General features: G+C 38.0%; 2 protein-coding genes across 5 annotated transcripts; both read right to left on the bottom strand.

The window, feature by feature from the left end:
* Positions 1–1,590: 1,590 nt before the first annotated feature.
* On the bottom strand, positions 1,591–10,791 carry LOC114733862 (serine/threonine-protein kinase CTR1). Its single transcript, XM_028921360.1, has 16 exons — positions 10,070–10,791; positions 8,160–8,461; positions 7,929–8,073; positions 7,687–7,790; positions 7,274–7,482; positions 5,795–6,154; positions 5,606–5,646; positions 4,318–4,386; positions 4,131–4,231; positions 3,942–4,026; positions 3,736–3,834; positions 3,225–3,293; positions 2,996–3,127; positions 2,540–2,634; positions 2,260–2,461; positions 1,591–1,937 (listed from the first exon to the last, which is right to left on the bottom strand). Exons 1-15 carry the CDS (start codon positions 10,715–10,717, stop codon positions 2,359–2,361), a joined length of 2,562 nt encoding a protein of 853 aa, XP_028777193.1. The 5' UTR covers positions 10,718–10,791; the 3' UTR covers positions 1,591–1,937; positions 2,260–2,358.
* A 3,454-nt stretch (positions 10,792–14,245) lies between these two features.
* LOC114733861 (protein ROS1A) lies at positions 14,246–25,700 on the bottom strand. 4 transcript variants are annotated; one of them, XM_028921357.1, is made up of 20 exons: positions 25,563–25,700; positions 24,483–25,216; positions 22,453–23,988; positions 21,947–22,354; positions 21,103–21,193; positions 19,691–21,014; positions 19,520–19,599; positions 19,229–19,313; positions 19,061–19,152; positions 18,924–18,992; positions 18,771–18,807; positions 18,598–18,680; positions 17,901–18,380; positions 17,521–17,557; positions 17,386–17,443; positions 17,088–17,227; positions 16,930–16,995; positions 16,718–16,832; positions 16,590–16,628; positions 14,246–15,193 (listed from the first exon to the last, which is right to left on the bottom strand). In XM_028921357.1, exons 2-20 carry the CDS (start codon positions 25,033–25,035, stop codon positions 15,075–15,077), a joined length of 5,412 nt encoding a protein of 1,803 aa, XP_028777190.1. In that variant the 5' UTR covers positions 25,036–25,216; positions 25,563–25,700; the 3' UTR covers positions 14,246–15,074. The 4 variants fall into 4 exon arrangements, 3 of the variants coding, with proteins under 3 accessions (XP_028777190.1, XP_028777192.1, XP_028777191.1); XM_028921359.1 differs by having other exon boundaries at positions 21,947–22,342; XM_028921358.1 differs by having other exon boundaries at positions 24,483–25,240; positions 25,563–25,686.
* Between the last annotated feature and the right edge of the window lie 1,342 nt (positions 25,701–27,042).

Genomic DNA, 27,042 nt, shown 5'->3' with positions numbered 1-27,042 from the left:
CTTGATTTAAAATGAATTTATAAATGGTATCACACGTACGTAAAAATAGGTCATTCTCTTATTCTGGCATCATTTTAAAATTAGAATTAAAGAGCACAGCAGAGGATCTCCATGCCAGGGACTGTACTTAACGAACTCAATTCCTTCTCAATGTGGACTGGCAAGTGGCGACCATTCAAATTGCGTCCCCTGAGTTTCTGTCTCCAGAGGCCCGTTTCCTTCGATCCATCCAAAGGGATGTGTCTCCAGCATTTATATGGAAAGCTGAACCTAAACAAAAACCAAACCAAACACCAGTTAGAATTAAACTGCATTCTGAGAAAGGTCTTCGGGGCTCCAAACCTGTTCTTCAAATCAAACATCTAGTTCTTCTTATATATGTATTACTTTTTTTTTTGTTCTTAATACAAAAGTTAGATAACTAATTCATAAATATGAATGAAGTCAGCTAAGTTAGTTATTTATAGTAAATACTCTTCCGATCGTAAATATAAACTCTTATACAGTGTGTATAAGAGTTTTATATTTATGACCGGAGAAGTATATATTTTTTTCCTTAAAACATTCTCATTAATCATGTGCGGTAGTATATATTCAAGTGAAAAGAATGATATAGTTTCTCAAAAAATAATTAGGGGGCAGCTCATGGTACTAAAAAAAGCAAGACCAGGCTCCCATATTTTTCCTTTTATCTGCCATCCGCACAATTTTTCCTTTCACCCGACAAATTATGTCGTGGTAATTCACTCAATCTTGAATTTTTTATTCAATCTTCAATTAAAAGAAAACTCTTAACATGATTTCCCTTCTCAAACCCAATTGATCAAGAAGTCTTAATTCCCCTTTTACTCAACCCAATTACCATTAATTCTCCTCAACTTATTTAAACCCTTTAATCATTCAAGTCCATTCAGTTTTTGAAAAGAAAAAAGAAAGAAAAAAGCTAAATTTGTTAATAAAGTAAATTATCTAGCAACATAACCCTTGAAAATTGATTGATTAATTAAAAATCTGTTTAGAATAACTTATAAATAACTTTTCAATTGTCATGTAAATATTAAATGAGCCTGAGAAAAAATTTATCTTAATTTATATAAAACATTTATAATTGTGCATAAACGTAATTTCAAATGAAACCGAAGACTGCATACAGACGGAATGGAAACCATCCGACGTTTAACTGCTCTCTCATTGAGATTAAGCATAATGAGATGATTTTTACAAGCGACTTCTTGCAACCATGATTAGGTTTTTAAATTCGCCAAGTCTATTTACCTAACTTCAAGTTTGGCAAGAATTAGTCAGTGAGATAAGATTCATATTTAAATACATTTTTATAAAAAGAAAAAGAAAATTGTTGGGACGGTGTATAACGAAAAATATATTAAAATGTATAATCACTTTAAAAATGTAAGAATTTTAAGGTATGTAATTTTGTCATGTAAAACTTGATTTGTTGAAAAATATATATAAATAATGTAAAATTTTATGTGGTGAAAAATATATAATAAAAATGCATAAATAAAATAACATTGCACATGTCGAATAATAAAAATAAACACGTTCAGGGTCAAAAGCCTGCAGTCACAGTTGGCTGCTAATAGAATACTATTTCATTGGAAATTAGTTCGGTTCCCATGGCAAAGGGGATGACAGTCATCGTGTACTCATTTCATTGACCGCCTTCAACCGTGACCAGAGCCAATGCCCAACAAAATGTGCAAAAATGCAAGCAACGCTGCTTATCATTAACTGAATCTAATTACAACGGAGAATTTACATACAAAATCGAGGATAAAAGAATTATACAACATTTCTTCATGAAATTACAGTATCACCTGATCAAACAATATTTTGTTGGAATAAAGACGGGCGACCGCTTTCCGTTGCACATCAGATTTCTTAATTCCAATTAGGACACAAATATACAATTGACTCTGCAACCAAGTAAACAAGAACAAGCATTAGTTTATCTTTTGTTCCCGCCTTCTTTATTTACAGAAAAATCATGGTCTGGTCAAAAGAATCAGGACACGCCAAAAATTTGAAGCCAATACCATCAGGAATAAAGAAATCTGACAGAAAACCCATGGGGGGGATTTGAGCTCTAGCTAGATTTGAACATAAACTCGCTTGACTCCGTTAAAAAATTTGACATATATTCCCCCATACCAACAAGACACTATCCAGAAGAGGCGAAGAACAATGGCTAAGCCAGATCTAGTGCCATACAAGGTCAATACAGATTTTGGTACGCACCTGGAACTCCTAAAAAGTAAAACAGCATAGTCCTGTTAGACATCAAATCTAATAAAGTTCCGAGGTATGTGCAGTAAATTAACTCCAGATTCCAGCCATTCAGGAAAGCAATGGTGGACGACCAGGTTGAGGTGCAGGGGGTTTGATCAATGATCTCAAAGAATCCATGATACCTTCAAACGAAGGACGTTTCCATGGCTCACTGCAGTAAATCATGCGTATCAATAAAATCCATAGTGGTAAATTAAAGCAGAACATCAGTAGGTGTATATGAACTCACTTGGCCCAGCAAGCCTCAATTATTACAGCTATTTGAGGATTCAAATCTCGTGGGATCTCAGGCCTCTTGCCCTTGAAACCAACAGCTGCCACAACCTACAAGACAATATGTCCTAATGAAGATTTAAGCATTATAAATTCCTGTGAATCTAACAGATTAAAATACTTGACCTGAAAATGAAGATATGCAAGTCAAGTCAAAGCATCCATATATGTAGATGATCAAGCATCATACAACACAACAGATTAAAAACAATAATCAAGAGCACCACAAAGGCATCTTAAACAGTGTATCTTCCGTCCTTGGTTGCCTTAATACACACTTCAACCAAAATGCACTCTAGCAACCATTTTGGAATTCCCATCACCAACACCACCCCATCGGTCATGGAATCCTATTTTCTTACAACCATCAGATCTTAGGTAATTTCACGCATTAAGTAGGGATACAACTTACCTGTGCTGGATTCAAATTACTCCAGGGCTGTTGCAAAGTTGCAAGCTCCCACAAAATTACACCAAAGCTATAAACATCTGACTTCTCATTTGATGGCTCATCCCGTAGAACTTCTGGAGCCATCCACTCGGGCTAAGGGATCAAAGAAGAGAAATTGAATGCATCATACTGAAAATGAACATCAGGAACTTAATATATATGGAAATATATGCAGTCAAGGAGGGCTTACAGTCCCAGCAGCCGACTTCGATGAGAGAAATGTATTTGCCTTCAGACGGGAAAGCCCAAAATCACAGACCTTAAGGAGAGGAGCAAGAAAACATGAGATATGTAATATTTTTGAAGCAGTTCCGTGTAACTTCAGTAAAAATCACGAGGTCTGTATTATTTCTCTTGAAAGACTAATCAATCAAACAAATTGTTTGCTTAATTGGATTCATTTTTCCACGAAAGGCACCAATAGTCATTTTATGATCTATTAGGAACAATTAACAAATAAACAAAGTCATTTAACACATATTGTACTAGAACTTTCATGCTTGGTTAGAGATAAAGAATGATAATGGGAGATCATATAGATTAGCATCAGAAACATCCCAGGAGAGAGGATCTGAGAGAGATGGCAAAAGAAGAACAAAGTAGTTCAATCAAAAGGTGGGAGAAGAATAAAGCGAAATTCAGCCAAAAAAATCTGGACGAAACTCCCAAGACTAAGTGTGTCGAGAAATCTTCATTTTCACCTTCACAGTATATTTCCTGTCAACAAGAAGATTTGGAGACTTCAAATCTCTATGAACAATGGGTGGGTTACGTTTATGAAGATAATTCATTCCTTTTGCCTGCACATTAAACAAGAAATTTAACCAGGGAATATGAAAACAACATTGCTACTCTCAAAAATAAAGAAAACCAAAAATAAAATAACGTCTATTTCTTCCATGCATACCACATCATACGCCATGCTGAGTCTAACCCTTTCACCCAACATCTCTTTGGCACCAGGTCTATGCAACAGTCTGTACAAGCTACCCCTGTATTTAGTTCAATCTCTTAGGCTCGCAGCAGTTAAACATCATATCCATTAAAAAAATTCATCATATCTAGTCGGAAGTGACTTGTAGAGGTGTTGAAAAACCTTGATAAGTATTCCGTGACAATTGATAAGTTTGGAGGCTGGGTGACTGCCCCCATAAATAAAACAATGTTTGGATGCCTCAACCTCTTCATTATTGCAACCTAACGAAATGAAAACACAGCTCACATCAACACCTAATGCAACTGGCATTATTTCAGCAGAAAACATATTAAGAACTTTAGATTACCTCCCTCAGAAATTCCTTGAAACGTTCAGCGTGAAAATCTTGTTCCATCAGAATTTTAACAGCAACCTCCTGTAAGCCATAATGTTTTTAAGGTTGTAAGTAAATCAAGCGGAAAATATAAACAAGAATGAATGGATATGAAGATTATTGCCAGGGATGAAATAAAGATCAATAACTTGGCTTAAAATTTAAATGCTGAAATCCTTAAGAAAGTCATACAATCCACAAGGATGAAACAAAAGACCTCTTCAACTTCAAGTGTGGAGCGCATGAGGAAACAGCAATAACATTCAAACAAATGAAACCAGAGATACGGAGAAGCTCGAAGATAGAATCTAGACTTTCTCTCATATCAAATAAATCATATAATTGTAAAATTAAGATTTCTGCAGTATTAAATCCTCACTTATCTCCAGTAATTAAAATTAAAATATTGAGAAATATAGTTCCCCCACAAACAATCCCTCTGATGTACAGTAAAATTTTAAAACATCTCGCAATAAAAGGTTAGACTTCAATTCCAATCGTCAAGCCACTAGAAAGAAGATTGGCAAGGTATTGGCAAGGTAATACTGGGAAGCCAGCGGGACTGCAGCCAACCTCCAGGCTACAAACTGTTTCTGTTGTTAATGGGTACAAACCAACAAATGATAAGCAATCGTAGTTAGATGGTCAACGGCATCTAGGCAGAAGCAGCTAATAGCAGTAAGAAGGAAAATCTTCCTATGAAAAAACGAAATCAAGCCCCATTTAGTTTCGGTCTCACAGATAATTACGCTTGCTTGACTAAAGCATTAAGAAACATATACATTTAAACAAAGGAAAAACAAAAATCTAGAATTTGACCTTCTGTAGAAAACAATATAATCCATACAAAGTTCCGGGCTAAATGCAATTTTTTATTCTTTCAATTTTTCTTCACACATTCATCGGTCTCTATGAAACTTTTTCCTATCCCTTCAGCTTTACACTTCAGTGGAGTTTATACGTTAAAAAAAAAACAAGTACAATCATCCAAAAATTTATCCAAGAACTCTTAAATTACCATCTGCCCCATGCATCACAGGGTAAAATATCTAGTTAGATAAATAAATGTATCAAAATTTGAAGCAACCATGCGATCATATTTAATGATCAGAAATCATACTTCTTTAGCTAATCGGGCATTTACAAGACACATAAATAGAGGTGATGCAAACTTAATGAATAAGGCGTCAGGTAAAACAAATAAAAAGTCAATGGATTTCACAGTGTCAGTGTAAATTAAAAAAAAAAGTGAGTTGCTTACGGAGCCATTCCACTCAGCACGATGTACAGTTCCAAAAGAACCTGAAAATAAAGCAAACTCAATCAATGACTACCAATACTGATACAGCAAGAAATATGTAACAGGGAAGAGCATCTGCTGTTCCAAATTCTTTACATAAAATTCTTAATGCAAGAATAGAAAATTCATTTGGTAAAGGAGAAGATATACCTGATCCTATTCGCTCTTTTAGAACAAGATCACTCCATGGTATGTCCAAATCCTCCATATCAAGGCCTAATTCTATGTTTGCTTTACTAGGAACACGTTGACTTCCATCAACAAACCGCCTGCCCTCGACAGCCTCCACATTTGGGTTTGTAAGTACTAAAGGCTTCATAATATCTCTTTGGGCAACAGGTGGGTTATGATTTACAGGCAATGGAGCCTTGCCCAAAGTCGTAGAGTCTGCAGTGTTCTGGGAAGGTTTACATGAGTTAAATGCTTCAGAACCTTGACCATTTGTTTTGTTGCTTTCCTTTGAAGTTGACCTAGGGTTATTTCTGTCCCTGCACTTCCCATCGAACTGATCTGAAATATAGAACCCAGAGTTGCCATTAGCAACAGCTACTCCAATATTTATGACACAGTAATTTACTACAAAAACAAAGTTTAAACTAGCAATAAAAATCACACATACATAACGGCATATCAGTTTGCATGGTCATGCATATGATAATCAATAACATCTCACATGGACACCCATTTGATGGACACATTTTTCTGCCATAGTTCCATATGGTGGCTCACAAATTTGTCTAAAATCAACCCAGCCACTCCCTATGTAATAAGTACCAAACAAAAAGTTCTAATGCATTCCCACTCAATTTCCATCTTTTAAAGAAACTAGCTGAGAGTTTTTGCCCCTATTTTCATCCATGAATTGGGAATTTGATAATGGAACTCAACAGAGAAGAATTATGGTAAAAAGGGGAGAAAAAAACAAAAAAAGGTGTCCCACATCACATTTCATCTGATGAATGTGTTTAGGTTTTGTCGATTTTCTTTTGTTTGTAATGCTGATGTTTCCTTAGTAATGAAAGTACCACTTTTATTCAGAAGAAAAAAAATCATCTGATGATACTTTAGTACGTCAGATTGTCAGTATTTATATTTATATTTATATTATTATAACCCAAGTGACTGACATGTTCTCCTAATACCACAGTGGAATCCCATGCTCCTTTTTCTGACTAAAGTAGAATGTGGGTGATTCTGCATTTCTGTCCCTTTATTGGTAATAAAAATTCTTATGACATATAAAGCTCAAAAAAGGAACACAATACTTAAAACAATTACAGTAAATATAAGATTAAAACTAAAGTAGCATAAAGAGACATGTAACGCCTTGTACAAATAAAAATGACAAAAAACAATGTAGCAGATAGAAAATTCGCAGTACAGGCTGTAACATTACTACCACCTTATTTAATGGATCCAGGATAAGTTAGAATCGAAGACTATTTCCTTATGGGTAGTTAGTTTCAAGCAGATGATTCCATCATTGATTAGACAAGAGTAAAATTAAAAAGAAAAAAAAATCTTGGAAATGGATCTCATTAAATAAGGCAGATCCTCCAAGTACATGATAGCAATACATACCAAGTGCAAATTTAGAGTATCAAACAAGCTTAGGAGTACGATTACTACCTGCAGAATTATTGTCAAAAGCAAGCTCAAGGGACTGACAATCAGAGAAATACTGTTTGGCTAGTGACCTGAAATCAATTGTAGGTTCAGCTGGTTTAAGTCTTGGAAAGCACAAGGGTGAAGGAAATGAGATGGAAGATGGACCATTGAGCAAGGAATCTGGCTCCCACAAGTAACCTGGCTTCCTAATTAAATCAACCAGATATTCCCTGTAATTATATGTAATCAGATCATATGTATCAGCATCCTAGCATAAAGTTGATTTCAAATGTATATATATGAATGATCGCAGAATGCTAGCTACACACCTACTGCCCTTTCATAAATTCTGCATTCCCACGGTTAAAACTAAAGTGAACCAATTTTGAAATTACAATACAACTATGCATATGCTATAATAATGAATCATATACCTATCAAGTCCAAAACGGACAAGGCAAGAGGAAGCATCGTCTCTAGAGCAATATTTACAGCCCTTTGCAATCCGGCATGGTAAATCAATGGTGTCAGCTAGTACCTGTAGATATTGTAGATCAAGCATGTCATCTCATAAACTTGATAAAATGGTCACTTGTATAAAATCACTGAACTCATGTCAATTCAGCATAGATGCACAACCAAAGCCGTGAGCAACCACAGAGAAGTAGAGACTTACTTTGAATAATGTAGCACGATGTCTGCAGAGGCCAACAGAAAGACTGCCTATTGGAACAACAACAGATCGTAAGCAATCTTTAAGATCATTACTGCACTCCCTCCAAACAGAAAGAAGTTCATCCTCCCCAGCAAATGCTGAACCCCTTGTTATATCCATGAAACATAGTTAGAATAAAATAACTAAAAAACTAAGCTTACAGTTCATGCTGAGAATGCCAAGGAGACTCACCCCATTCGGTTGCAAACCAGCTTCGCAAGCTGGTCTACAACCTCTTTAGAGGTTATACAGCTACAAGAAATACCATGCGCTCTATTTTGCAATTCCTTTAAGCCGGGATCACTATGCTGATCAACCAAAACTACTTCAAGTGAAGAAGCAGTACAAGAATCCACAGACTTCAGTGATTCAACAGATGGAATTCGGCCATTCTCCTGCAGATCAGTGCACATAGTCCACACATAGGGATCCATCCCACGAACTAAGTAAAAGCCATCAGGAATTTTGTCGGAGTATGATAGGCAGCCATTAACCTGGAGCCCATTATTAATAAGAGAACATCATAAACTTGTACGTCCACCAATAAGAGATGTAAATCCATCAATGTGAAACTACTCCAAATTAATCCATTAATTTCTGGGAAGGAAAAGGAAAATGAGAGAAGTGAAGTAAAAAAAGAAAGGGAAGGGACTTTTTTACTGTTTAACTTAAACCACATAATAACAAAACAAGCAAGGGTTATTTACAATATAGAAGTTCTATGCAGCCAAAAAGTGGACAGTGTTTCTTCAGGACCAAGCAAATCACTTATTGCCAGGAGAATGAATCAATCAATATGGACAAGATAAGAAGCTAGATTAACAATCAGATAATGGCATAAGCTGCTGACATTGCCAGGAATCTATGAAGCATGTCCATAGACCTGGACACTGACATGACAAATCTTGAGTTTTCCGTACATATTATAAAGTGTTCCTTTGTGTAGATGTCTAACATTAGTTGGACATGGAAATAACTCTATTTTAGAATTATCCATGCTTCATATTGCAGAATTCACTACATCATACATATTTTTCCAAACTAACATCGAAAAGCTAAAGCCTGGGGCAAGAAAATTCAAAAGCAGAAAAAAATTCTTTAGGACCAAGCAAGTCAGCTAGTGCCTGAAGAATGATCAATCGATATGGACAAAATAAGGAGCTAGATTTAACAATCAGAAAATAGCATAAACTGCTGACATTGCCAGAAATCTAAGAAGCACGTCCGTTGACATAGACATTGTGACATGATAAACCTTGACTTTCCGTACATTCTATAGACTGTTCCTTTGTGTGAGTGTCTATCGTTAGTTGGACAGACACAATTCTACTTCTGAATTGTCCATGCTCCATAGCGCAGAATTCACCACATCATACTTAATTTTCCAAACTAAAATTGAAAGCTAAATTCTAGGAAGCTAATTTACCTCCTGTCATAGCTAATGACAAAAAGAAACAACTAGTCGATCTGTTTCCTCAAGAGGCCTGGCAACTCGCCAGGTAGTGGAAATAAAGGAGAGACACTTTATATCTGGAGTCCCAGTAACTTCTTCTAGTAGACTTAGCATAAAAACTTAATAGGATTTTACACTCGCGCAACCTCCTTAAGATCAAGTTCCAATATAGTTCATCCCATCACTCATTGCATTGGGAAGGATTAAAGAGTCTGAGAGAAGTTTGCCAGCAAATTTGTTCTGATCAACGTTATTTAATCTTCACGTTGATGCAGTTGAGAACGACCGTATGGACTCATCCAAATTAGTCATTTATGAAATCGTATCAATCACAGAACCACTGCACCGTCATATAAGAGCACATTGTATGTAATCTGGCGAATAATCTAATAACATAAAGATAAAAACTCTCAACCGCCAATCATGATACCCATAGCCATAGGATCACTATTATGTCTATTCACATATTTCAATTTAGTAGGACTTCAACATCTGCATACCGCTTTTTTTTTTTTTTTTTTGGGCACCAACACAATAACGCATATGAGACCCCTAAATGCCCAATCCCTTGTTCACAGCTATTATCATGATTTGCAACCAAAATCTAATAGCACGATCTAGACCAAAGAATAGAATGTAATCAACATACCCAGAATCTATGTGACACAGCCTCCGGAGAGCTTGAGGATGACGACCTTAAAGCAGATTCATCTGGGACTGGATCCAGAAAATTGGGATCATCAGCGCAGGTTGCATCAGATGAAAGCCGAAGCGCCAAAGCTAGCTGCAATTGATAACTCTCCTCCGTCTGCTGCGCCCAACTTTTTCCTGAAGACGACCCTGCTGGCCGCACCGTAGTTTCCGTCAACTTGGGTCTTAAGTCGGCCCCAACACCAGCCCCTGCACTAATCCTCACTCCGTCATCATGCATATACCCAAAGGCATCGATCTCATTCGCAGCTGCGGTAGATGGAGTCGGAGCATAATACTCCCCTGATAGCGAGCTTTCGCCAAAACTGCTCTCACTAGACTGCCTCTGCAACGCGATCGATGGGAACAAATTTCCGATCCGGTTCCCCTGCTGCGTCCCTCTATGATCAGTGCTCAAGTCCCAATCAAATCCTCTGTCCAACTTTCCTTTAATGTTCTTCCCATCCCCAGATGAAGAACCAAACAACGAAGAGGTCGCAACTGTCCCAGACGACACGGCTCCGCCACCGTAGTGATCATCAGGAATTTGGTTCAACAGTGTATAGTTGGATCTCCTACCGGGCATTTCCATAGGGCTTGTTACCATCCGTTGTTCACCAAACCCTACTAATGAGCGGGCTGCTCCCGAGCACAAGGTGAGGTGACTGCGTCCTTTCTCTTGTCGGAGAAAATTTGGGAACGCGGCGAGGATTTTTAATTCGGTGGCGCAATCGTAATATTCCTTTTTGTAATTAATCCTTTTAAATTAATAATTTATTAAGTATTAACTACAGTATTTGTAGTTTGTTTCCAGCAGTTCGGTAAATTTCCGGTCCGTGGGAAACCCATTTTTGGTTCACAGGCTGGGTCACCATCCGATCCCGCACCCCTCAGCCGGCCGCCTATCCTGTCCGTTCAATCCACGCGCGCTCGGACCTTGTGCAGACTTCAAACCACTCCACACCTTTGAACTAATGCCCCAAAAACGATACACAACATCATGCAAGCTAAGTCAATCTGGGACGGGAATCGTAATCATAAATCATAAAACATATCTCCCTCTTTAAATAATAAAACAAAACAACCCAAGGAATCACTGGGCCATCCCTGGCAGCGGCAAGATAAATTACTAAACAATACTCCTATTAGGTTAATTGGTGGATGATTTAATAATCACGATGGAGACAAGTGGGAACAGCTTTATCCAGGATTGGGGACTTGGATTTATGGAAACTTATTTTCAAACAGTTTCGTGCGAAGCGATAGATTTGGGTGAATTAAAAAATCAGGTGATCACGGAGATGTTCAATGTATCTGAAGCTGTCCCCGTGCGTCATCAATGTCAGAGTCTTTCTTTTCCTCATTAATCTATAATTAATTACATTATTAAATTCATATATTAGTATTATTTTAATGTCCCATATGACAGAACAGCCAAGAAAAGGCGAAAACGGTGAGCCCAGCTGTTACAAAACGTAGTTGTCAATTATGCGGCCCATTTTGCTTTGAATGGGGAGGGGCACGGTGGGCCTGTGACCCCGGTCACACCCATACTATTGATACCAATAAGCCCATGGACGGATCTTGTATCATGAATTGGGAGCAGTATTCCTCCAAAATTTATGTGTCACCATCAGTGTCCCCACTTCTGGAGAATAGTTTTAGCATGATTTTTCAAAGCAATAAATCTTATAAATAAAATAAAATACTACCTATGGTTCTAAATATAAGAACTAGTTGACTAATTTAAGAAAGTTAAGAAAATAAGTTAAGTTAGTTATTTGTAATAAATATATATTATCTTTCTTAAAATACCCTTACTAATTAAGTATATTGCCTAGAACCATGACTATTAGAAGGATTATTTTGAGAAAAAATGTATAAAGATGAAAAACAAAGTGGATTGGAGTTGTATATTTAGAATCAAAATAAAAGTTAAACGAGATATTAAGAACCAGATATAGTAAAATACAATGACTTGCATACCAAAGTCAACTCTGACCATATTTTATTTTTAATGTGTACTTGGTCGGCCAAAAAAATTTGTTGGCCTTATAATTTTCCTCTGAACTCTTCAAAATTTGTTCCAGGTGAAAGCTGTTTTAATTATTCTCAAGTTTTTTGCTTTTTTGATTTCTACTAAAGTGATATCATATTTGTTTTCTCAAGTAAAATACATTAAAAAAAAAAAGCACCAAATTGGTCAGAATACCTTAGTTGACTGGAAGCTTATGAAGTGAAGACCTCGTCCTCTAATAATTTCTCCCATTGAACACCCCTGAATAAGATGATGAACAGTGCTCTCACCAAAAATCACCTCCTCTGCCTTTCTAAAGATGACATGTCATTTGAAAAATGAAAAAGCAAATGGCCATTGTGAGAGGAGATGCCAATTTTATTAAACGAAAGACAAAATTACATCAAGAAATAGTATAGGGTGCTAGATCACCTCAAAAATAGTTTTTAATGCTAAGTGCATCTTTATTTTTTTTTTTTTTTTAACCTTTGGATATAAGAAAATGATGGTAAGATGATCCAAAAATGGATCCGTCCAGGTTAAAGCCCCAAAATTTTTTACTGAAAACAAAATTACCTGAGCAACGCTGAACATAAAACTCTTGGAGCAAAATTACATAGAAACATCATGCTTCACCTATATTTATGTTTCATTTTATTCCAACCTCACAATTCTGAATATTTATCTTCATACATTATACAATATTTTAAAATATATTGATACGATCAATTTTGTCATGAATCATGAATTAACGATTTGCCCAATTCAGTATTCAGCTCAATTTTGGTGACACTAGACAGAAAAGACACCAGGACAGAATTCTGAATCTTAACAATGTATTTGGCATAACATAAAACTAGCATGAATCAAAACCGCATTTCGCCGCTGAAACCAAACTGCCAGTAAGGAAAAAATATCTGCACAGACACAGACGGATGAAATACAACTGCCCATTACCCTTGGGATGTGTTTGGTTTTGGGATTCTGGGAGGAAGGAGAGGGCCCTGTTTCTTGTTTGGCTGATAAAAATGGAGCTCTCCAGTCTCCAGTGGGGAGAGAGTCTAAGGAAGAATCCTAATAGCTGGTTCTAATGAAGAGGTTGTTTCTTAATATAATCCTCCGCCACCTCTTATCATCATTCGATTCCGTCAAATTTCGGCCACATCAACGGAGAATTCGCCGCCTTTCTGCCGTGCATGCTTTCCACGCGCATGGTATCATCCTCTTCCTCGGTGACTTCGAAAAAGGCGGGTTGTAGCTGTTCGTCGCAAATCCCGGAGGTGAATCGATCAGAGCGCATGAACAGCATAAACCCGGATCACGTCGGGCTGGGTGTTGCACGGAGCTAGAAGTCACGTACGCGTCTTCATGCGAAGCATCTAATCGTCGAACTGATCGTCGAGCCCGATGACTTCCCAAATTGCGTGAGGGCAGATCTCTGCAAAATCACAAGATGTTGCGGTTGCCTCAGCCTTCGGTTCCACGGCTTCCGTCTCTCGTCGTCCATCAACGCAGTGAGGGTAATATCGACGGGCCGCAGTGACGCCAAAGTGCCAATGGTCAATGGAGAAGATCGAGCTTCTCTCATCGTCCAATTAGTAGTAGAGCCAACTATGGGCCGCAAAAGTGGGTCCTTCGGTGGTTCTAAATGGTCCTGCCTTGTATTCATAGTCAAGCCAGATTCATGGCGGTGTGCTTATTATAGTTACTGTAACTGAATTTGAAAGCGCTTAGGCGTTTTTACATTTTCATCTCATAGAACTCCCAAATCCCAAGGCAAATTGGCTCCCTCTGCCTTGGTCTGGTATGTTCTTGATGAATTTGTTCAGGATGGGAATTATTAATTGGGTTTTTTTCCCAGTGTAGCAACCATTGCAACGATGCTGTCAAGGCAAGGGTTGACATAAGATATAGCGGCTAGAGTGTAATCAGTGGAGAGGGATAGACGAATGGCTCTATGGAATGGGAAGTGAAGCCGTAGATTTATGAGGAAAAGTGACTGCAGCAAGGGCAACCCATGGCCATGGCAGATCGCGTGGGCTCTGTACTTAAAATGATAGGGTCTGGGTTTAAAAAATGAAGAAAAAATAAATTATTCTCCAGATGCTAATGCCAAAATTTGGAAACACTGCCAACTTCGCTAGACCAAGGAGAATCTCCAAATACAAAGTTACCGCAAGTCTGAATCCTAACGCTTCCTACTGCTGCTAATTACAAAAGATACAACGTAGCTGCTAATAACTGCACGTTGATTATAGGATAATAACTAATCATAAACTACCATAATAACTGCGAAGAATTACTAATAATTATGATAATAATGGTTATGGCATTAAGTTAATCACCCCTCGTCTCCCACTTCCTCGCTCATTGCTTCTGCCGCCTCTCAAATTTTCCCTTCAGTCCTGGTCCTCTCCTGCTGTACGTGATTGAAGATTCCTGGGGTGTATGGGAGACGTGGGACTCTCAATCTCCTCGATAATATCACAGTTCGGGGCAATATCATCGCATTTCATTTGGGAGGAATATGGATTCAACGAAAACTAGTTGAAAGGTGTCTCTCTCCAATGAGCTGTAGCTAGTGGACTGGATATGCTTTGCCGTGTCTGGAAGCAGTCCTAAATCTTTAGCCCTTGCCCCAGATATCCATTCCATTTCATGTACCCATTTTCCGCGCAAGATGCTGGAATCCTATATTAATAATTATCATGGTTCATATTACAATCTCGGTCCTAGTCTGGAAAATTTCTCAATCTTTGTGCTTGAAGACAAAAGCATGACATAAATTATCAATAACTTGGTTACTATGCACGTGTCTATGCCATGTAGTATGAGATGACAAAATCTGCCTTGGTCTTTTGCATCCCTTTCATCTGAAGCTTCTTTACTTGTGGCTGTTAGAATGAAGTTGTGGTTTTGGTTTCAATCCTTGTGAGTTTGTCAACCTCTACGTAGCGCTGGACTTTTCTTTGCTCCTGGCCAACTTGCTAGCTGGAAAATGTAGTCTAGCCATCAGGGGACGTGGTGCTCGTGTTTCCCGCTCAAATCCCCGCACACAGACATATCCTGCAAAGCAATAACACCATCTGTTTAGATAGGCTGGGTTTCCACATAAAGCTTATCCAGACAACTCACCTGTTACCACTTTGTAATCTGTTTTTTCTACTAGGGAAAGCTGGTTCTTTATCACTTCTTTAGTTGCTTTCCTTCTCTTTCTTATATGAGGAACCCATTAAGAGAAGGAAAAAATTGCTTCCTACATTTAATATAATGATTTGGATTTATTAGTGCCGACCGTCTTCTTAGTTTACGAATGCATCAACATCTATGCACAAGTAAGATCTATGTTTCATATGCGTCCGGTCTGCAAAGAAAATGACGCAAGATGAAAGTTTTGATGACAAACTACAGTGACTTGTGCATTTTTCTTATCGAACCAAGCAAAATGCATATAAGACATTATAGATCCGATTCTTACAGATTTAGGTGCATTTTTTTGTTTTGGGTTTTTTTTTGGGGGGGGGGGGGGGATTGATCCTGCCCACAATGCACAGGACCTCCCTAGAGACAGTGCACATGAAAGAATCCTCATGCTCGCTACCAAAGTTTTTAGTTAGTTCTTATTTCGTATGTTTCTCAATCATATGCAGGGGCAAAAGCAATTAAAGTTGAGATCAACTTGCACTGAACTATTTCTCCATCATTAGAAGCATACGATTTTTCTGCCTTGATAATTTGCTCAATCATTACCTTTTTTCAGTAAGTCCTTTTTTCAATTGTGCGGCTTCATTGTGATTCCTGAACGGTTCTCTTTTCCTTCTGTTTTCATGCTCCCACCTGAATATCTATAATATGTCCGTGTGGTTCTCCAGTTATTATGCTTTTTGGCACCTTACTGAAGTGGGTTGAGGCCTTTTACGATTGAATAGTTCAGTTAGGCTTGCTTGTGAAAATACTTACTGGTCGTGGGTGATGCCTTTCATCTTGTTTGTTTAGCTGTTACTTTTCTCTTGCCATGGAAGAAATTTAGATATCAATTATTATTATTATTATTTTTGCCATCTAGATATCAATTAATTGAGTGTTTAGCAATAGGCCACAAATTTTTTCCGTCCAATACATCACCTAATGATCAGGTAGGTCCAGCGGAGAACTTGTCTCCAACAGTTGGGCTCTTGTTGTTTGACTTGGCAATGACCATGTCAAAGCCTCTTTTACTTGTTTTCTTCTCTTCTACTTGTGTAATTATCAGTCCACTAAATGCTAACACGAGAGTCATAGATGAGAGACATCACATTATGGTGGCATCTACAATGTCTCTACATTCTAGGAGACTAAGTCGCCCTAGTGTTTTATCCTTCGGTGATTGGCCCCTTACTGTATTAAAAAAAAAATTGCAAACTAGTTACGTTTTTTTAGTTTTTATACCAAAGCAGGATAAAATCTGAGGACTAATTCTTACCTCTCCAAAAGCATTGCTGAATTTCTTGTGTTGATAAACCTGGTTGACAAAGAGCGCGTGATCAATTCCATTATGTAATAGATAGTGATTCTCAAGTTATTGGAAAATGATGATTGAGAAGCCTTTACCTTTAAATATTGATGGAATGGATGTTCCAAAATAAACTGTTCGCCTATTAAGATTCCAAATCAAACTTCGGGGAACATTAATTGGGTCTAGACTTGAGACATGGTCAGCAAATACCTGCGTTAAATGATATGTTTAGTTCTGCTTAATATTAGAAGATAAAAAATATAAAAAGCCGAAGAAATTTGAAGTATGAGATCTCACACCACTATACCTCATTGACTTGAAAATAGGTGCCATTTAGTGGAAAGCTTCCTCGCATGGCTGTTCGACATGGTATCTGTCAATAATTAATCATAAATTCAGGTCAGCAAATCAAAGTGCATAGAGATAATATATGGTTGACATCATAAATTTGATAAAGATCTGGACCAGGATTGTCCCTCGCACTATCTGTGAATTTGCTTCCCGAATACTGTTGCATGAGAAACATTCCATCTCATTACACAGTTGGCCATCTCCTAGGAAGCTGCATCTGCTTTCTGGTGGCTCTATAGAATTCGCTGTCTCACCTGATGCAAGCATTAATGCAAATCACAAAACATCAGAAAACTGAAATAAATTATATATCCGTGAACCTTCCCAACTTGTAAATGCTTCATGCTGAAGACACAGACCTAAAACCTATTAAACACACAAGGCATGGCAATCGAACTGCCATTTAGTCTACCTGGAGTCCATATGGCAAGAAGGTATTTGCATGGATCATCAGGTTCTCGCTTGTCCCACTGTATAAAAGGAGGAAAGAAATTAGATGTACATCATAAGATACAGAATTTGATAAGCAGAGGGAACAGTAACTAACCCCATCCAAAAGAGGATGCGAATCTGGGAGTTCATAACTGCAAGAAGGTGAACAAGGAACAGGCATATATTACTAAAACTTTTCACAATAACTAATGGTGGATTTGATGTCTGCTGAAATTTATATTAGCTACTTAAACTTCTATAGATGCCAGATTTCTATTATCATTTTTTCTGGGAAATTCAGCTCATCTCTGTGGTTCTGGATAAACGCAAGTCTTACAATGACTGAAAAGCTCTTGTTTGGAAGCGGAAATTCCTTTCTTATCCCCACATTTCCCTGGTTTTATTGTTCTAATATTACTTCTTTCATCCCATGTTCATAGTTGAATTTAGTTATTTCACTTGCATTTTTACTAAAACGAAGGGAGGGGGACTTACACATGGTGCTCTGTTCGCAGTCGGCTCACATTCTTTAGCTTGGGTGTAGGAAGAGAAGCAACTTCTGGAGTCAAAGCAACCAAGGCCTTTGACATTCCTTCTTGAAGTTCCCTGTTTTCTTGCATATAATTTTGCAGATTAAGAGTGAACTCTTCGATGTTAAGTTTGATTGTAGGAATTTCACAAGTATCTTCATAGAATGCATCCTCTATATCATTTTCTAATGTTGGTGCGCATTCTGTTTCCGGTGTCGCTGGTTCTTCAATGATGGGTTCACAGGTTACTATTCCAGATTTTGGCTCCAGTTGCTTTTGTTCATTTTCTTCAGCTGGAATTGTGCTTTCAGGGAGAGGCAAAGGTGACTGACCAACGATCACAGATGGGTTTTGATCAGACCTCAATGGGTTTTGATCAGACCCATTGTTTCCATATGTGCTGACTATACTTTTCTGCCCTGGCCCTGGCAGGGCAAGCCTTGCACTGCATCAATATTTATCTGTAAATTGATTTATCACGACTACACACATGCAAGACATCATACTTTCAGGGTGATTTTCAATGCATTACTGGTCCCTGTATCGTGAATAGCATCTGCAGTTCTTTTTGAAGTATGTGAAAGGAAAGTGGATGGCAATCATGCAATGTAATGCATTCATTAATCATAAATCATATAAAAATTCATATAATATCAAAATACCTTGCAAATGCACTCGCAAAGTGTCTACATTCTCCTCTCATTGGACATGCGTTGCAATTCGGTTTGCTTTTTGTACAAAAGACCTGCATTGATTTTGGTATTTACCCCAATCATAAGCCACAACTGAGTATGATTAGTCTCTAATGTAAAAATATAGAATAGAAGTACGTTACCTTCCCAAACGTAATCATCTGGTAATGCAGCTCATACCTGTAATATAATGCAGAATACAACTGATCAATAGATCATTTGCATGCAACTTACAGAGTTTATAAAAATACTTGTATCCATTCATTTACAAATGTAAATTGGAAAGAATTCTTTACAATGTTCTTTGATCTAGCTTGCAAAGTCGGGGCCAGAGATATTTTTGTATAGATTCCAACACTGGGTACCTGTATCAGAACACATATTAGCAGATCTTATCTGATTTTATGGGTTTAGAACAGTATATGATACTCACAATTCAAGTAGATGCAACTGCAATGACTCTGGCAGTGGCTGGAGGGGTACCCATCCCAGCCTTACTGCTATACGCCCAACATTTGTGTCCACCTATTATATACTAATAAATTATCAGAGAGTTCAATTTTATACCATCCTGTATTCGCATAAATGGTTTCCAACTTACTGGGAAGGCAAGATGATGCAGTGTCAAGAGTCGTACGCATTCTACGCTTTTCAACCCCAACCCTCTTATGCTTAGCAAGTATTCTCTGCACGCATGAATTAGATCCTCAATAAATATGACACAAATTGACTAGTGCTTGGGTGGCATGGGTAGAGTGTGCATGCCAATGCAAATAGCTAGTGAATTGAGAGTTGGAGGTTTTTTCAGCATTAAAGTATCAGTATGTGCTAACAACATTTGTATGGGAATTAGAATATCATTTAAACAGTTGAATTGACCTCCTAAACTTACTTTGCTTTATCAGGCGGAACATCCCTTAACCACTCAAGATCAATGCTTCCATGTTCTTCAACCAGTCGATTTAGGAAATCCTGCATAGTATATCATGTAAAATTTGCTTTGCAGGGCTTTTATTTCCATGAAATGCATTGATAACTAAATTCCATGTAAGTTCTGTTGTACCTTTATACGCCCAGCAAGCATATTGTTCATTCCTCGTTCTTTAATGGCATCAGCAATTTCATTCACATTTGCACATCTCACAGCATCCCAGTCTAAAGAATCCATGGTATCTGCTGTCTTTTCTCTTTTCCCTTCCTGGAGTTGTGCCTGTACCCGTAAATTATCCCAGTCCACCTGTTTCTTTTTATCCTTTCCAGGCTTCTTGCCCTTTGGTTTTATTGGGGCAGCATTTATCTCTGTGTTTTCATTCATCACAACACAGTTTTGGTCTCCAGTATTTGACTCTGCTGCTTTCTCCGCAAGATCCTGAGTCTCTGCGAAATTGTGCAAAAAGATTTGCTGCATTACATTACTTTGTTTGGGAAGGTGATGGTGAGATGGCATGCTTTCAGATTGAGAAATTGCAGCTTGGTTCTCGGACTCTCTTGCTTGTAAACTTGATCTGTTCGTATTCTTCTCATATTTATCATTTGAGAAGCCACGTGATGGTGCTTCCATTTTTAAAGAATCAAAGCTGTGACGTTCAAGTATTCCTGAGTTGGTGTTGAGATTCAAAGTATACTCAGTCAAAGGGGTCATGGATTCCTCCAATGAGGCTTGAATAACATCTGATTTTTCCAAGTCTTCTGATTGTTTGTCATGCTCCATACCACTAGATAAGTCAAATGCCACCTTAAGGTTCTCAGATGACTTGGTTCTCAGGCTGTTAACTTCATATAACTTGGTTGAAGTTGCCATTTCTAAAAGCTTGCTGAAACAAGTCTTGGTGTCCATAATATTGTGCTTGGCTATGCTTGATAGGTCCTCTGCTTCTGAGTTGCTATCTGAGCATGACCCTAATTTCTCAGAATTTTGATCAACTGAAAATCCTCCTGATATTTGAGATGAGATGGCAGAGCATTGCGTAGAAACTACGTCAGCTAACTCTCTCTGAGTCTCCCCATAACGTGGTTTTTCCTGCCTTGCCTGGGTGATGATGGTACCAATGGGTTTGCTCATTGAACTGAGGTGTTCCCCAGTGTTGCCTTCATTTGATTTCAACAGTATACAGTTTGATTCATCTGCTAAGCTGGTAGTTTCTGGGGAATCATTGCTGTTGAGTGCTATTTTTCCTTCAGAATGCTCAGTGATGTCTTTTGTCATAGAACTCTGGCAACAAACTGGTTCACTTAAGATCTTGTCATCCCATTCTGTATTGTCCTCTGATTCAATGATGAGGGCTTGTGGTTTGTTGTTAAACAAGCTTGTGCCTTCCTCATGGTGTATTTTGCATTCATTGCTTGCTTTTAGAGGAAATCGAGCAGCAAGTGACATGAATGCAGAACTGTCAACAAAGAAAATTTCAACAAATTACATTGCCATGACATCTCTCTGGTTTATAAATGTCCCATTTCTTAAACTTAAAGTAATACCTGGAAAGATGGTCTGAAACATTTTGAGTTAGGAAAACTCCAATGACAGAATCCACAACTGATCCTTTCCATTGAGAAAAGCGCCTATCACCTGTTGAATTTGCTTTATATCAATACAAGCGATATGTGACCAAAGCCAATAAGTGCAAGGAGAAGTGAGCTTTTTAATAACTAAATTTTCTCAAGGCCGCAATAATGGTGCTTGGAGATGATTCTTCCAAATCTGGCATGGTGGTGTTTTAACATTTTTGCTTGTCTTGAAATCAGATCTTCAAAGTATGAATTTGAAGATGTTGTTATTTCTTTGTAAGCAGAAATTACAAAAGGGATATCAATATATTAAATTTTATTTTTTCAGTACCTGGAATGTGGTTATCAAAATTAACCTGCAGTCAGGACAATAACATCAACTGTTCAAGAAATTTTATATGATATATTGCTTATAGCATTATTGGAAGTCTATATGCAAAGGAGTGTCTTTGTCTTGGTGTTCATGTATAGGTCCTTACATTTCTTTAACGTATTTGTGGTCAAATACTTTCTTCCGAGTGTTACCCCTAACACAAGACTAGGCATTTTAAATGATTTCACCGTCATGGTGACACCTATTTTTTCTTTCAGTTGTACAAGAGTAGGATTCTTGCCTCTAAGGGGCTTTTTGGTGTTTTTATTCTTATGCAGGAAAAAAACATAAATGCAGTTGTCATCTTCCTAAACCAGTGTTTTTCTTATTTAGTTGATTTTCTCACTTCTTCGCCTTGAGCATGAGATGCAGGTGATGTGTTGTTAGATATGCATGTCAAAGATGAATAATTTCATATTCTTGTGAGCATTGCAATGATACCTTGTACAAGACGCATGCGGGCGATAAACGAGTCTGCTCGTCCACGGAATACTCTACGTTCTTCTTCCCACCATTTGGCCTTTTCTTCATCTGTTCCATCAATCCCATGACTATTTATATCTAACATCAAAAGCTTCCAAACTTTATCAGTCTCCTCATCCAGATCAACTTTAGGTCGTGGTAATCGTTTTCTGATGGGATCAAATGACCCCTCGTAGGGAACCATGGCACCATCTCCTTGGTTGATCTTGTCCCTTCGATTTTTCTGTTTGTACGGGACTAGGGCCTTTTGCTCATGAGATGAAGTCTCTCTGGCATTTATATCTAGGTGTCTGAATTTCTCTGTTAATGCATCCATTATCAGATTGTTATTCCATGGCTTTTCATGAGCAGCATCTGCACCAACAGCTTATGGATATAAGGAAAACTTGAGTTAATTGTTTTTTTTTTTCCCCTTTGACAACTATAATATAATTGAATAAAGAAATAAGATTTAGATGAAATACCTAATGACATGGTCCGTGGTGGCTGATAACCATTCAACAGAAAGTCATGATGCATTTGATTTGTGCTAGCAAATGTTGGAATGACAAGTTTTTTTCTGTTTTCCCTCGTTGTTCGTTTTTTCTTGAGAGATGCGTGCATCTTCTCTGCAACCAAAATATCAATACTTGTAACTGGTCTTTCTCCATCCGCAAGTGTTTGCATGTCAGAATTGCTTAGTTGTCTTGTGAATTGATTTGGCAGGATGTTACAGTTTCCAGTAGTGGTTGGTATAGCATAATCACGAAATCTAGTTGGGGTTTTGGATCTTCGCTTAGTTGGCCGTGTCTGACTGAAAGATATGAAGCTTTCAAATGCATGAGATCGGTCAAGAGTAGCTCTATCTGTAGCTTCCAATGTGACTGGGTTTTTAACTGCATTATATTCGCAAGAAAACAAGCACTTGGAACTTGATGCATAAAGATCATGAGGATATGTCGCAAACCATAGATCCTTTGTGGGACTCAAAGATGTGCCTGATGTATTATTAGACGTTGATACCTTCTCACTTCTCCTTCTCTTCTGAACATCAGGAAATTGAATGCAGCTCCTCTGGTATGCATGCAATTCATTATAATGCATCCCAATCAGATTCATGTGGCTGATATCTGCGTGGTCAGTGATAGTGGGGTGTTTTCTATTGGTACCACCCATATGTAATCCAGCGGTCAGAATTCCAGTCCTACTGCTGTCAGAATTATTTTGTCTTGATTGTGTTTCAGATTTTTCATGTCCATTCTGAGCAGTCATCACCACGCCTTTTCTTTTGCGGTTCTTTGCAGAGTGGGCATTTGGCCTAGCCCCAGGAGTATTGATGTTAGAGAGAGATGTACTTGGGACTGTATCTGTTTCTTCCAATACACCTATCCCTTTGCCAATATGCAGGGTCACATTTTCTGTGGGCACGGTGGTTTCATCTCCTGGTTGCTCAGTTAACTCAAAATTTAAGGACCTTCTGCAAGACTTTTTAGTAGATCCTGACATAACAGCCTCAGTTGATTCTCCCGTTACTTCTGTTGGTGGAGTTGCAGAAGCCTTGTTTAGTCCTTTCTTTCTCACGTACTTCCTCTTGGGAGGTGGGTTTTCTTTTGGCGTAGCAGGCTTTGGGGTAACTGGCTTTCGGGCACTCTTTGGTTTGCCTTCCTTGATGACCTTGGGACGGTGTTTTTTCCTCCTTTGTTTTGGTGTTGGAGTTTGATTCAGATCAATAACATGGCTGCCTCCCTTGTCAGGGTTGTGATTCTCCTTCAATGGCGTAGAAACAGCAGCCAATGATGATTCCGTGACAGCTTCAGAGAGTTCTCGGTTGTGTGGTGTTTCACCGTTAGTGGTTGGGATATTTTTCTCCAATTCCACACTAATCTGCATTCCTACAACTTGTCTGCTTTCTCCTCTAATTGCTTTGTCTGGCGTGGGAGGTGCTAAGGGTGAAATGGCTTTCCCACAGCAACCAAAGTATGTGCTTGTCTGAGATGCAATCGGTGGAGTGCCTGTATGGCCTAAAGGGAAAAAAAAAAAAAAAATTCATGTGAATGTCATAGAGAATTCACTAAGAAAAAAGAGGGATGCCACTTAGTACATGCTATCAGTTTGATCAAATATTTTGACAGGGGTCTACTATATGCAAGTTATTATAGCAGAATAGTTGTTTCTTCGAATAAAAAACTTCTTATTGCGCGAAGGTTGGCTTTTCGGTTGAGATGTTCTGAAGTCGAAATAAAAATTGTAAGTATGTAGAAAAATGCCAGGCGGTGCTATTGGATGTCTCATTGAGGTACTGCAGCTGCTTCGCACTGCTCTGTTCCTTCTCAAAATGAACTTCTGTAGTTTTTTTTTTTTTTTTTTTTGGTAAAACTTTAGTTTCAGCTCCATGAATCCGCAATGGTTACATCCCAATATAAGAGTTTTTTTCCCCCTTCACTGCAAATTGGAATGCCAATAAACTCGAATAAAGGAGAGGAGAAAAACCAGCTTTTGCTAAATATTCACTTACCTTGGGGTTCTTGGGGAATGTAATTGACGGTATTGACCGGGATTTGCTCAAGAGAGACATTATGGTGGGTCGGTGATACACTGGGGAGGTTCGGCAGAGGGTCGCTTTGTGAGTTGGAATCGGGGAAGAGTGGGCTCTTCCCTTCATTGTTAGCGCCGGGATGGATCACTTTGAAGTGTAGAGATGCAGCATCTGCCAGAGCCAAGAGATCGACAAAGCCCACACCTTCCAAGCTTGAAACAGCTCCAGCGGCGGGCTTTGCCCAAGTTCCAGCACTGTCATTCCCAATGCTCGTTACTGCACAAGTAGATTCTACCCGGTCCTGCATCTTCATGTTTAATCCTGCACCAGACGATGACTGACCACATGCAACTACACTATCAGCATAATTTGCGTGAGGTGAAGCATATGAACTGGTCTTCAAGAAATTTGTTTGGCTCAGCTGATTTCCCTCCCCATCAGCACAGATCGGCTCTGTTCTGGGAATACTAGGCTTCAGAGGCGTGGTGGGGATCCAGGAAACCTCTTTTCTGCTTGATTCTCCCACCTCCATTAACTCGTCACTTTGGCTCTTAACTGCTCCAGGTAAAAAAAAATGTCGACAGGAATAAAATTGCCGGGTGTGATTGCTCCAGATGCTCAGCGAAGCTCCAAATTTCACTGCTTTGGTCCAATCTTGATGTTTTCTTCCGTGAAAGACACGCCGATTGTCAGGTCCATTTTAAGGGATGAACCTGCAAGTGGAAAATAGGAGAAATCTGAGAAGCCCGTGTCAATAATCTGTGAGAAATTGTGGTTTGATGAGATGGGAAATTCAGAACAGAAGAGAAGTGGAAATGTCGCTGAGGGTGAAAGCATCTAGGGGTGGGTTTCTGATTCACCTTCCCACAGTAACCGGTGACTGACACAGATAGTAAACAGAAGCGGAGACTGAAGAGGAAGGATTTATGTCATTAAATTATCAATTAATTTGGAAAGCAGTTTGTATGGAAGGGCATGAAACCATAAACAAAATCTGATTCTCTGCAAAACCTACGCTTCTTCCATGCGCTAAATCAAAACCACAATAAAACAGAATACCTGAGAAATTCAAGGGGGAGTTAGTTACTGTAGATTCTGAGTCAATGCCGGAGATCAGCCTTCACATATCCAACAGAACTTTGGAGCAAAAAGGAAAAACAAATTCTTTCTCGAAGTGAGAGAACTGGGGAGGAAAGCAAACGTTGAGCTGATATGGCCTTTTATATCGCATTCGGAGTTGGGCGGAATTATTTATTATTCATTTCCAGAAAGTACATCCTACTTTCATTTTTCCATCTATACAATCTCTGTTGGAGCAGCACGATATCATATTAAAAATAACAAACACATGATTGATATGTCATAGGATCAAAATTAATAATAAAATAAGTATATTTTTCATCAATAATATTTTTAATCTCTTTTTACATGCATATATAATTAGCAGTGCGATATACTATACGTGCGTATATTTTAATTTAAAATATTTATCACCAGATTTGTTAGAATAATTATTAATATAATACTAAATTAAAAATTCTCAATAAGAGATAATTAAAACGTGTACAAGTGTGGGTCTGCGCTTGTTGATTGATACTCATTTTATTTTTACGAAATCGCCTGAAAGACAATTGGGTGAAGGGGGGAAATTAAAGGATGAGCGGAAGCACATACAATAGAAAAATGGTTCCGAATGAAAAGAAAACCTGAACATGCGAACCTGCGAAGAAATAAGGGAAGAGGTGAAAGGGCATATTTGTAAAACCGCAATGGTCAAAACTACTGGTGCGTGAAACGTCGATGGAGGAAAGAAACACGTGACCGAAGTGAGTCCAGCATCGGATAATGTGGCAGTATGAGTTTCGCTGTAGGCACGAGAGCTCTAGCTGAAAAGTCCATTTTGGGCTTCCTTTGACGTCATCTTTACGCCGTTACCGTTTGCGGGCGTCAGTCGGTCGGTGTGCCTCCCTCTCATTCTCGCTGCTTCCATTGTACTGGTTTGCGGCCATGCTACGTATTTCTAATTCCTACAAATTCCTTGTTGCCCATTTTTGGGAGAAAATTTATGTTGCGTTTTCCGTATACAAAGTACCATTTTTATTCTAAACGTAGTTTTGATTCTAAATATAAGTTATTTATAACATATTTAATATTTATTTTTTAATTTTATTCTTATTTAATTTTATTTAAAAAAAAGAGATATGAGAATAATTTGTTAATGTAAAGAGAAAAAAACTTTGACAAGAGTAAAATTAAAAAAATTATTAATTATTTAATATATTTCTTAGTATGCAATAGTATGTTACAAGTAATTTATATTAAGAATTATAGTAGTATTACTTTAATTCTTTTATTTAAAACTCAGTTGAAAAAATAAAAATTATCTGGAAAAAAGATCACCTGGTCATATTTGTTTGAGTTGCATGATTTATAAATTATGTATTATATATATTGATTCAAAACAATGATATACGATCATATATAGAAGCTTTTTATACTATGGTTTATTATTACGAACTACTAGGATTTATTTCTCATT

Source organism: Neltuma alba, unplaced genomic scaffold (genome assembly GCF_004799145.2).
Source record: "Neltuma alba isolate B1F8T4 unplaced genomic scaffold, ASM479914v2 tig00013034_pilon, whole genome shotgun sequence".
In the NCBI taxonomy this organism is placed as follows: Eukaryota; Viridiplantae; Streptophyta; class Magnoliopsida; order Fabales; family Fabaceae; genus Neltuma; species Neltuma alba.
The sequence above is the reverse complement of the archived record's forward strand: the minus strand, read 5'-3'. Positions and strand labels throughout refer to the sequence as shown.

Excerpts from the sequence above, each read along its gene's own strand:
- LOC114733862 (XM_028921360.1), bottom strand. The coding sequence starts at position 10,717 with ATGGTAACAAGCCCTATGGAAATGCCCGGTAGGAGATCCAACTATACA. Across the intron at positions 2,635-2,995 it reads GTAATTTGAATCCAGCACAG|GTTGTGGCAGCTGTTGGTTT; the intron begins GTAAGTTGTATC and ends ATTGTCTTGTAG. Across the intron at positions 2,462-2,539 it reads ATTGAGGCTTGCTGGGCCAA|TGAGCCATGGAAACGTCCTT; the intron begins GTGAGTTCATAT and ends GATTTACTGCAG.
- LOC114733861 (XM_028921357.1), bottom strand. The coding sequence starts at position 25,035 with ATGGAGGTGGGAGAATCAAGCAGAAAAGAGGTTTCCTGGATCCCCACC. Across the intron at positions 21,194-21,946 it reads CCGCATGCGTCTTGTACAAG|GTGATAGGCGCTTTTCTCAA; the intron begins GTATCATTGCAA and ends CAAATTCAACAG. Across the intron at positions 21,015-21,102 it reads GTTTCAGACCATCTTTCCAG|TTCTGCATTCATGTCACTTG; the intron begins GTATTACTTTAA and ends CTTTGTTGACAG.